At 39.5% G+C, this 12,302-nt stretch overlaps 1 protein-coding gene and 1 long non-coding RNA gene across 10 annotated transcripts in view; one reads left to right on the forward strand and one right to left on the reverse strand.

Moving 5' to 3' along the window:
* LOC122999940 (zinc finger protein OZF-like) overlaps positions 1 to 11,521 on the reverse strand; it is a 38,039-nt gene extending 26,518 nt beyond the window's left edge. For 2 of the 9 annotated variants that reach the window (XM_044377361.1, XM_044377393.1), the window contains exon 1: positions 6,338 to 6,725. In XM_044377361.1, coding sequence (XP_044233296.1) covers positions 6,338 to 6,509 — 172 coding nt within the window. In that variant the 5' untranslated portion in view covers positions 6,510 to 6,725. Of the gene's footprint in view, positions 1 to 694; positions 990 to 2,144; positions 5,605 to 6,337; positions 7,467 to 8,042; positions 9,930 to 11,126 lie in introns of those variants that run through there. The other 7 variants (XM_044377318.1, XM_044377326.1, XM_044377369.1 and 4 more) reach the window with 7 other exon arrangements.
* The window catches only part of LOC122965398, a 45,017-nt gene that overhangs the window by 29,536 nt on the left and 3,179 nt on the right, over positions 1 to 12,302 (forward strand). The gene's annotated exons all lie outside the window — the stretch shown is intronic.

Consider the following 12,302-nt stretch of genomic DNA (forward strand, 5'->3'; position numbering starts at 1 on the left):
TCATTTTGTGAATGGACATAGACTACATGCACAAATACTATGACCTACTTCAACTGTGTAGCTTTTGAGTAATCTAATGTCAAAGTCCCTTCTAGAGAACAAGAATAAGTCTTTTCGTCTAACTTTGACATGGGATAAAACTCATTTCCTCCATAAGTAGTTCAAGATACACCCTTCTGAACAAAGAGAAAAAAAGGTGTTTCACTGATATTGCTCCAACCAGATGACATTAGACTAGGTCAAAAAACACTGTACTTAGACTTGTCGAATCTGGACTAGATTAACAAGGAGACTCCAGAGACTCATTAAAATATGGTGATTTGAAAGTCCAGATTTAACAGGTCTAAGGAGAGAGGTTTTTGTTCTAGACCTGGTCTGAATGGAGCAAGTGAAATCTCCTTTTTTTATTGTCATAAGCAAAATAAAGATTTCACAATTCTGAGAGTGGATTTAAACAGCGCTAAGTCTTTCGCTACAACGTCTACCACTTTTTCACAAGTGTAGGCCTAAGTGGTGCAAAAACGGAGAATCAGCCGTTTAAATATCATTATTTATGTTTCCCTTAACTTTCCCCTCAACTTTTCCCCCTAATCCCTTAACTACTTAGTCATCCGAGCAAATAATTACAAGTACATACAAGTGTATGTATATATATAACTATGTTTTATGTTAAAATGATTAAGGCTTTACAGACCTATTCTGTGTAACTTTATTTCTGGTTTCCAAACGATATCCAGCAGTCTGCGCTGACGATTGATCTCTTCCTCGTACTCAACGATAGTTTTTTGAAAAACTCGGAATATTTCTTCAGCAGCAGCAGTTAGTCGCTCGTTGATGAACTCTCTCAAATACTGAACTGCAGACATTGTTGCTTAATTACATGTAAGATGTATCATTGTCCTGCTGAGGCACTTCTTCCAAGCACAGGACACCAATCAGCTGACGTGACTAGCTCCTGTGTTGTTTACTTCCGCTGGATGTTACACTGTTTCGTTCCGACAGTGGAACTTGTGTTTCTTCGTTCCGCTCGTTGTAACGAAATGTCTCAGTGTCATCTGTGGCTTATAAATAAGCAGCAGTAACTGCACAGAGGCTTTATGTCTTTAAACTAGACATAAGAACTGTCTGCTGTGTCAAGTTGATATTTGCCCTCTCATTGACATTTTATACCCTCATCAAACATGAAAGTGGAAAATTCATTACATAAGGGTTTGAGGTTCTTGCACTTAAGTTCATCCATTTTGTGCAGTTTTTGATATCTATTGCACAAAAATTTGTAATACGTTTTATTGGCATAGTTAAGTAGAAGCTTCAGTCTTTTTCTGCAGTGGAGACTCCTTGATTTAAGGCAGCATGCCAACCAGAGTAAAAGATTGCAGCTTTCCATGTTGACTTATAGACCTGTGCAGTTCATCACTATAACTAGGACACTCACAGGAAGTCTACAGGAAGTCATTCCTGCCAACTGCCATCATTCTGTGCAATGTCTCTCCTCTGTGTCAGGAGTGAACAGGACAGTGAAGACAGACTGCTCACCTGGACCTTTTATTTTATTACATTATCCATCACGTTATATTTCAGATTCATATTTTGATCAGCTTTTGAATACTGTCTGTATATACTGTTATTATATGTATATACATTCAGTAAATTATTCAAGTAATTGTTTATTTAGTTACTGTATACAATTTGGTGGCTATGGTAACACTTTAATTTCCCTTTGGGATTAATAAAGCCATCTATCTAACTATGAATCTGGTATACTTATATTATCACCTCATGAAGCAAAGTAAGATTAAAATTAATGCAATGAGATCAGAAACAAAACATTTTGTTGTCTACGTTAGTTTAGGTATTTATTGTATGCACTCCTAATATTTCATGTTCATGACACCTTTAGTATTCCTAATTATCCAGTCAGTCAAATTAGGAATATCAGTCTGAAAGACCATCATGAAAAAATATTTTATTCTTAATAAAATGTGTTGACTATACCATATAGCACATCCTCTACAGTTTGTGTGTCATCTCTAAAGCAGCAAACAACAAACATTTTATCTGAGGTTAAAGGTTCTATATGTAGAATTGTGAAGCAATTCACATGTATTAATCATTTTTTCTTGCCAATGAGTGAACGGGTAGTATTAAAAGTAAAAAAAATGAGACCATCCCTAACTTTCTCGGTTGTCTGTAACAGCCTGTGGACTGATTTCTATGTGAATGACCCAGGCCAGATTTTCCGGGAAGATCCAACGGAAGTGACGTTTTTGCGCGTTCCCAAGAGCCTTGCCTCTCTCACTAACGTCAACAAACAACCGGCATAACGACACAACAACACACAGATATTAGCTCTCCAGCTAGTCAAACAGCTAGCTCCCTCTGTAAACCACTACACATTTCACGACAAAAGCGCAGCCAGTGGCTCCTCAACCACAGCTTGTTGCTCCCTGACCACAGCTCGTTGCTGCATGGCCACAACACATTGATCCCCGGCCACGGCTCGTTGCTCCCTGGCCACAGCTCATTGCTGCCTGACCACAGCTTGTTGCTCCCCAACCACAGCTGGTTTCAGCCTGACTACAGTTCGTTGCTCCCCGGCCACAGCTGGTTTCTGCCCAGACACAGCTCATTGCTGCGTGGCCACAACATGTTGCTCCCTGGCCACAGCTCATTGCTCCCTGACCACAGCTCATTGCTCCCCAGCCACAGCTCATTGCTCCCCGGCCACAGCTCATTGCTCCCCAGCCACAGCTCATTGCTCCCTGGCCACAGCTCATTGCTCCCTGATCACAGCTCATTGCTGCCTGGACACAGCGTATTGCTGCACGGCCACAGCTCACTGAGCCTACCGGTGTTTAGTAAACATGGTTAGTAAAAAAAGTTGTCAGTTTGCAGGTCGGGTCAGGTTTGGGAGGTTGATTTTGCATATTTGTGCAAGTTGGGCGGTGAGGATTGGCTCTCATCAGCCAGTGGCCACAGCGCAGCTGAAAACCTCTGTGTGTGTGTTTGTGTGTGAACGAGCAAGCAGTGTGAGAGATGGTTTGCTGAGACATAGTGCAAAACACAAAATTAGAGGTCTTTTATGGAATTATGAAAAGTATTAGCGAGGAAAAAGACATAAACCGCAACAGTCTCATGCTGTGAGCACACACATCAGCACCAGGGTGTTGACTACAGCTTATTTAACGGCCACAGATGTCACTAATGAGAAGGAATTTCTGATTCCTACATATAGAACCTTTAAACTGGGAAAAAATACATTAAATTTATGAAATTAAAAAAAACAAAAAAACAAACACTTTAGACAAGAATATTCTAGTTGGTAATATGAAAACTTAAGTGAGCCAACAGCACTAGAGGTTTTTTTGTTTCAACATCAGAGAGCTCATAATCCACTCACATGACAGAAGTAGTGTATGACAATAGAACAAAAAAAAAAGAGGAATCATTTAACACGTTAATCATTAACATTTGTAGAAACTATCTAAAACAATCCTACAGCTCAAGTTTAGGGAAGTACCGAAAATAAATTAATTCACAACCCTGCTCTACTGGTTGTGAAGTTGTGATTTTAGCCAAAACAAATTCTACTGAGACTTATATGGTATAATAAAACAGCAATGTCAATCACTCTCAAATGTAAACTTTGATTTCCTGGAAAGGTGTAGCCTATAGGAAGCTTAATTTGTAAATATCAAGTACTACGTGTAGTACCTGGACTATTCTGAAATACTTCATAAATAACAATTCTTGTTTTTTAAAACTATAACATTGGCACCATATTTGACCACCGACATCGCACCATAACTTTGTCAATCAAATGGTCTTGTGTACAGTAAAATTAGTAGTTACAGTAACATGAATAATAAAAAAACAAGGGTTTAGTTTAACGACACTTAACAACACTGTTGACAATGCACAACTTCCATGAAGAGATTCTGAACTCTTCTTCATGGAGAATATTTTACATTCATTTATAAGTATAATGGTGAACACTTGCCTACAAGAGTTTCAGCTCAATTGTTTGTCCTCTTTATCTATTGTTTTTTGTCAACATGTGCTGCAATCATGTGTTCTTGTGTGTTTTATCCATGAATCACTACAACTGAATCCTCTGCAACGTTTCACAAATACAAGGCTACTAGTTTGTGCGGATTCATATGCTTTTCCAATTCAGACATATGACAAGTTTTTCCATATTGTAGTAGGTTCTTCTCATGTACATTGTAAAGTCACCACAAAGCTCTCCCTAATGTTTTGCAGTGAGACTGTTTCTCATCTGGATGAATTCTTATGTGCCTTTTCAAGTCTGACATCTGACAGAATCATTTCCCACTGCGTGTATTCTCATGTGGATCTTCAAGTTATATCTACGTTTGAAATCTTTCCCACAAGTTTTGCAACTGTACGGCTTCTCCCCTGTGTGTATTCTTATATGCCTTTTCATGGTCGTCTTCTCATTAAATCTTTTCCCACAGATTTTGCAGGGGTACGGTTTCACACCTGTGTGGATTCTCATATGCACTTTTAATGAGCCCAGATCAGAGAATTTTTTCTCACATGTGTTACATGGGTACGGCTTCTCACCTGTGTGGATCCTCATGTGCACTTTTAATGTTTCCAGATGAGAGAATCTTTTCCCACAAGTGTTGCAGGGATACGGCTTCTCACCTGTGTGGATTCTCAAATGTACTTTTAATGTGTCCAGCTGAGAGAATGTTTTCCCACAGGTGTTGCAGGAGTACGGCTTCTCACCTGTGTGGACTCTCATATGCACTTTTAATGCACCCAAATAAGAGAATCTTTTCCCACAGGTGTTGCAGGGATATGGCTTCTCACCTGTGTGGATTCTCAAATGCACTTTTAATGTGTCCAGCTGAGAGAATGTTTTCCCACAGGTGTTGCAGGGGTACGGCTTCTCACCTGTGTGGACCCTCATATGCACTTTTAATGCACCCAGTCGAGAGAATCTTTTTTCACAACTGTTACATGAATGCGGCTTCTCACCTGTGTGTGTTCTCATATGCCTATTTACTTTTGCCTTTTCACTAAATCTTCTCCCACAGGTGTTACATGAGAACGGCTTCTCACCTGTGTGGACTCTCATATGTGTGTGCAATTTGGACTTGCACTTAAAAGTTTTCCCACAACTATCGCATTTTAAAGACTTTTTCCCTGTATAAGTATTACTGTGAATCTTTAATGAGGTAGAGTTGTCTTCATTCTTAATGTGACTTTTGCTTTTGTCAAGTCTCTTATTCGGTTTCAGCTGTGCATTTCTAGTTGATCCTGAGTCTTCATGCTTGCCTCCTTTTCGATCTTGGCTCGCAGCTACATTAGAGTTGTGAGTTTCATCAGGACTCAAGTCCAGAGTCTGGTCTTTATTGTTGTCACCTTCCTCAAAAGTAGGAGTCAACATGAAGGTTTCAGTCTCCTGCTTCAGCACCACTTGTTCTGCGTCCAGACTGGTGTAGAGCTCCTCCTGTTCCTGTTTAATCTGTGGAGGCTCTGGGTCCTCTTGGTCCAGACTGGAGTTCCTCTCCTGGTTACAGAGCTGCTGGTCAACAAGAACCTCCTCCTCCTTACAGACATGCTGTGGGAGCTCTGGAGGGACAAAGGGGAAAGGATGAAGAAAAAATGAGGTGCCACTTTTTGATAAGGCATCCTTTATAAAAGGTTTAAAAGCATTAATTAATGGCTTTAATTAAAGGGTGCTGTTATAAAGGGTGCCCTTTATAAAAGGTTTATAAGCATTTTTTTAATGGAACTTGGAAAGATTATCCGGGCAAAACTTTTTTTTCACTTGTCCCTAACTCTTGAACACAAGAGAGATAAGAATTAAGATCAGACTTAGAAATTGGATCTCCAGAAAAAAAAAATCTCGCTTGCCTTTCAGGGCTTCCGTACTTTATTTTGTTAATGAAAACATTAAAAAGGACGAGTTCACTGATATTTCTCCATCCAGACCGCATTAGATGAAGTCCAGATCAGAAGCCACTGTACTTAAGATTTGTTAAATCTTTTTCAAAATCTAAATAAGTGTTTCACAAATCTGACAGTGGATTTAAACAACGTTAAGGCTTTTACTACGATGTCGAACAGTTTTTCACAAGTCTAAGTGGTGCAAAAACGGAGAATCAGCCGCTAAATATCATTATTTATGTTTACCTTAACTTTCCCCTCAACTTTTCCCTTAAACCTGAATCAGAAGCTAACTTCAGCGTCGTAAACATCCGAGCAAATAATTACAAGTAACTGTTATATACTTTAACCACTGCAGTGGTATAACGCTGATTCCTTTGTTTTATGTTAAAAAAATAATTAAGGTTTTACATACCTATCCTGTGTAACTTTATTTCGGGTTTCCAAACGATATCCAGCAGTCTGCGTTGACGATCGATCTCATCCTCGTACTCGACGATAGTTTTTTGAAAAACTACGAATATTTCTTCAGCAGCAGCAGTTAGTCGCTCGTTGATTAACTCTCTCAAACACTCAACTGAAGACATTGTTGCTTAATCACGTCTCATTGTCCTGCTAAGAGACTTCTTCCATGCATAGGACACCAATAAGCTAACGTGACTAGCTCCTTTGTTGTTTACTTCCGCTGGATGTTCTTCTTCTTCTTCTGTTTTGAGGTTTATTAGCGGTTGGCAAACAATGAATTGGCGCCTTACCGCCACCAACTGGGAAGGACTGTGGATCAAAGTGTCTAGTATTTACAATATTCATAAAAAACTTATATAATATCTTATAAAATCTTCTCAATCAAATTAGTTTGTCTAAGATATTGAAATAGGATTCCATAACGCTCATTTCTTGAGGGTTTTTTTTTTTGAAGAATATCTATTTGATCAAAGTTTACTGTTATCTTTTCGAGGTTTTGAATCAGATGCTTTCTTTCTGCCTCATATTCCTCACAGTGTAGCATAACATGCTCTACTGTCTCTTCTTTCCCACAGCATTTATATCTGCCTTATTATGTTTACCTACTCCTCACCTCTCTTCTGTTCCTTCCTGCACACCTCATTTCCCCCGATATCCTATGAACTCTGTAAAACCATCATCCTTTCTTCTCTTCCTCCCATTGCTTTTGCCACCTTTCCTTCAAACTCTGCTTAATAATGCTCTTGATTTCTGTCTTGCTGAAGGGAACTGCCAAATCAATATGATTATTGTTTGTGGCCTCCTTTGCAACCTTATTTGCCATTTCATTTCCCTTGATACCAATATGTGCCAGTACCCATAAAAATATTACTGTAAAACCCATCATTTGAATTCTGTATAATGTTTGTTGTACTTCTATCAAAATGTCTGGTCTGTTGTCTGAATAACCGTACTATAAAGTGGTTAGTGACAAGCTTGAATCTGAACAAATGATTACTCTCAATGGTCTTGTATCTTTTATCCACTGTAAACTACTAAATTCCTCACTGATCCTTTTCCCTATTTTGAGATGGAACAATAAATGCTACTCCTACTTTATTAACTACACTCTTTGATGAATCTGTGTAGATCTAGATGTAACTGTGGTAACTATCAATATATGCCTGTATGGTATGTAAATTATAAATAAACTCCCTATCCTTGTCCTTCTTTTCCAGCCTCACTGGATGTCAGCAAACAACTATTTGTTATGTAAGGATATAGTGGAGTAATGGTGACCTGAGCAGTGAATGAAGTCACACTCCCTCTGTGTATGTTGTTATTCGAGCTTCTCTGTTCTGTTTTTTGGCAGCCAGTCCGGCCACGCGTGCATGTGAGCGTGCATGTTATTGCATGTGAATCCCTCCCTGTCCTCCATGTCCATTTCCAAGATGGTGGCCACGTCACAAACTTTCTGAAATTACAGCTAAACAGTACAATAAAAATGTTTCTGAAAACATTTGAGGCAAGAAATAGGCAATGCACTGGCAGAATCTTGATTCATATTTGATCAACACTGCCTAATTGAAGTTTTGACTGTTTCCTGAGCTGTCAGTTCAAGAACCCCCCCCCCCCCTCCCCCCCCACACACACACACACACACACATCGTGCGACATCTAGTGGCTGAATGAATTTCATGTATTGCAACTTTAAGTCCTAGTTGAAATCGAAACTACAATTCTATGAATTATTCTAAAAGAACTTCATGGATACAGACTCTTGTATTGTGGAGCCAAAACATTTGGCACTATCACTTTGACTGCGCTTGTGAAACAAAGATTTTTCAAAGATTCAGGATATTATAATTCTGTCAAAGAAATGCTGTTGCTAACAGTATGATTAGTTACAGTAATGTGAAGGAAAAAGAAACAAGAGTTTAGTTTAACAAAACTTGAAAGCGTTGTTGACAATGTACAACTTCCATGATATATTTTGAACTCTTCTTCACTGAGAATATTTTACATTCATTTACAAAGATGTTGGTGAACACTTGCCTACAAGAGTTTCAGCTCAATTGTTCGTCCTGTTGATGGATAGTTTTTTGCCTCCATGTGTTGCCATTACATAATTCTTCATGTGTGCCTTGTCCATGAATCACTACAATGGAAATTCTCCCCAATGTTTCAAAAATACAAAGCTAATTGCTTGTGTGGACTCATATGCTTTTCCAATTCAGATCCATGACAGAATCTTTTTCGTGTTGCAGTAGGTTCTCATGTAGATTGTAAAGTCACCACAAAGCTCTCCCTTACATTTTGCAATTATGTGGCTTCTCATCAGAATGAATTCTTGCCTTTTCAAGTCTGGCATCTGACAGATTCTTTGTCCACTGTGTGCGTTTTCATGTGAATCTTCATGAGATTTCTACGACTGAATCCTCTCCCACAAGTTTTGCAACTATACGGCTTCTCCCCTGTGTGTGTTCTTATATGCCTTTTCACAGACGTCCTGTCACTAAATCTTTTCCCACAGATGTTGCAGAGGTATGGTTTTTCACCTGTGTGAATTCTCATATGCACTTTTAATGAGCCCAGATCAGAGAATCTTCTCTCACAACTGTTACATGAGTACGGCTTTTCACCTGTGTGCATTCTCATGTGCACTTTTAATGCACCCAGCTCAGAGAATCTTTTCTCACAAGTGTTGCATGGGTACGGCTTCTCACCTGTGTGGATTCTCATGTGCTTTTTCAAGTCTGCCATTCGACTGAAACCTCTTCCACAGGTGTTACATGGGTACGGCTTTTCCCCTGTGTGGACTCTGATATGCACTTTCAATGTGCCTGGCTCAGAGAATCTTTTCTCACAAATGTTACATGGGTACGGCTTCTCACCTGTGTGGATTCTCATATGCACTTTTAATGCACCCAGCTCAGAGAATCTTTTTTCACAAGTGTTACATGGGTACGGCTTCTCACCTGTGTGGACTCTCAGATGTGTATGTAATTTGGACTTGTACTCAAATATTTTCCCACAAGTTCTACATTTAAAACACTGTTTCCCTGTACGGGTACAACTGTGAGTCTTCAATGTGGTGTAGTTGTCTTCATAGTAAGTGTGATTTTTGCTCTCATGATGTCTGTTCTGTGCTTTTGTCTCTGCATTTCTAGTTGATCCTGAGTCTCCTTTGTGATCTTGGCTCTCTGCTACATGAGAGTTGTGAGGGAGGAGCTGGTCATCGCTGTTTGGTTCTGGTACCACTGAGCATTTAACTGACATGCTGACAACATGCTCTTTCACTGCTGCACTCTGAGTTTCATCAGGACTCAAGTCCAGAGTCTGATCTTCACTTTCCTTAAAAGTAGGAGTCAGCATAAAGGTTTCAGTCTCCTGCTTCAGCACCAGCTGCTCTCCCTCCAGACTGGTGCAAAGTTCCTCCTGTTCCTGTTTAATCTGTGGAGGCTCTGGGTCCTCTTGGTCCAGATTGGGGTTCCTCTCCTGGTTACAGAGCTGTTGTTCAGAGAGAACCTCCCCCTCCTTACAGACATGTTGCTGTGGGAGCTCTGGAGGGACAAAGGGGAAAGGGTGAAGAAAACAATGCGGTACCACTTTCTGATAAGGCACCTTTTATAAAGGGTTCATAAGCATTAATTAATGGCTACATATATTTATATATATATATATATATATATACATATATATATATAATTAATTCAGTGTTCTTCATTGCATGACTCGCCATGCTCTAATTGGCAGCTTGCATTGCAGCTATTATGATAATGTAGCCAATACACATAATACGCTATTCATACACAAGATGGCAGTATAGACTACAAACATGGGACCGTCAAACCCTGCTGAGACCTACCCTAACTCACGGTGGTCCACTTTAACAGTTATTAATAAAGGGCTAGTGTTTCACATTTTTTAGGTCATCAGCAAGTGGTTGAACAATACATTGGAGACGTCTTCCTAAAGAATTAGATAAAGCAAATTTTACAGTGGTATAGAAAGGATGGACTTTTCACAACCTGGGAACCCAAAAAATATGCTTATTAATGGTTTATAAATTATTCAGAAAGCATTAGTAAATTATTTATTAACCATTAATTAAGCTAAAATGCAGACATCTGATGATGCTAAAGTTACTTTCTGATTCAGGAGAAGTTAAGGGAAACGTTTATAATGCTATTTAGCAGCTGATTCTCCACTTTTGCACCACTTGCACTTGTGAAATAGTGTTTTGGGGAACCTTTATTTAGCTTTTGAAGATCAATAAACACTGTACTAAGACTTGTCAAATCTGGACTACATTAACAAGAAGACTCCGAAGACTCATTAAAAACAGTGATTTGAAAGTCCAGATTTCACAAGTCTAAGTACAGTGGTTCTTGATCTGGACCTGGTCTAATGTTGACTGAATGGAGAAATCGGTGAAATCGCCTTTTTTCTGTTTTCGAAAGCAAAATAAAGGTTACACAAATCTTAAAGTGGGTTTAAATGGCGTTAAGGCTTTTGCTATTATGTCTAACACCTTTTCACTTGTGTAAATGGTGCTAAAAAAAACGGAGAATCAGCCGCTTAAATATCATTATTTCTGTTTCCCTTAACTTTCCAATCAACTTTTCCCTTCAACTTGAATCAGAAGCTAACGTCAACGTTGTAGACATCCCAGCAAAGAATTACAAGTATAGAAGTTATATTATAACACTGACTCTTATGTTTTATGCTAAAAATAAAATAGTTAAGGTTTTACAGACCTATTCTGTGTAACTTTATTTCAGGTTTCCAAACGATATCCAGCAGTCTGCGCTGACGATTGATCTCTTCCTCGTACTGGACGATAGTTTTTTGAAAAACTACGAATATCTCTTCAGCAGCAGCAGTTAGTCGCTCGTTGATTAACTCTCTCAAACACTCAACTGAAGACATTGTTGCTTAATTACAAGTGAGATGTCTCACTGTCCTATTGAGAGACTTCTTCCAAGCACAGGACACCAATCAGCTAACGTGACTAGCTCCTGTGTTGTTTACTTCCGCTGGATGTTACACTGTTGAGTTCCGACAGCGGAATCTTGTATTATTTCGTTCCGCTTGTTGAAACGAGTTGTCTCAGACAGTGTCATTTGTGGCTGATAAATAAGCAGCAGTAACAGCACACAGGCTTTATGTGTTTAAACTAGACATAATAACTCATAACTCAGACATGAGAATATTTATTACATAAAGGTTTGAGGTGCTTGCACTTGAATTTATCCATTTTGTGCAGTTTTGATATCCATAGCTTTAGGATTTGTTGAAGTCAAGACCAAGGAGATGGTTGTGGGTTTTATGAGGACCAGGGCTAGAATAAACACCATTTCCATTCTTGGAGAGGAGGTGGAGGTGGTGGAGGGATAAAGATACCTTGGAATCCACCTGGACAACAGACTGGACTGAAAATGCAACACAGAGGGTGTCTACAGGAAGGGACAGGGGAGACTCTACTTTTTGAGGAAGCTTAGATCATTTAATGTGTGCAGTAAGACGTTGCAAATCTTCTACCAGTCTGTTGTGATGAGTGCAATATTCCGTCCTGCTATCTGCTGCGGCAGCATCATCAGAGTCAGGGACACTAACAAATGGAACAAACAAATCAGAAAGGCTGGCTCTGTGCTGGGGAGTCCTCTGGATACACTGGAGCTGGTTGTGGAGAAGAGGATGCTGCACAAACTGTTAAACATCATGGAGAACATCTCGCATCCCCTCCATGACCTGCTGGTCAAACAGCGGAGCACTTTCAGTCAGAGACTTCTTCAGCTCTGCTGTGACAAAGAACACTACAGGAAGTCATTCCTACCAACTGCCATCAGTCTGTACAATGTTTCTCCTCTGTGTCGGTAGAGGGGACTCCTCTGACAGTGAAGACACACTGCTCACCTGGACTTTTATTTTAT

This window comes from Thunnus albacares, chromosome 2, assembly GCF_914725855.1.
Source record: "Thunnus albacares chromosome 2, fThuAlb1.1, whole genome shotgun sequence".
Classification (NCBI taxonomy): domain Eukaryota; kingdom Metazoa; phylum Chordata; class Actinopteri; order Scombriformes; family Scombridae; genus Thunnus; species Thunnus albacares.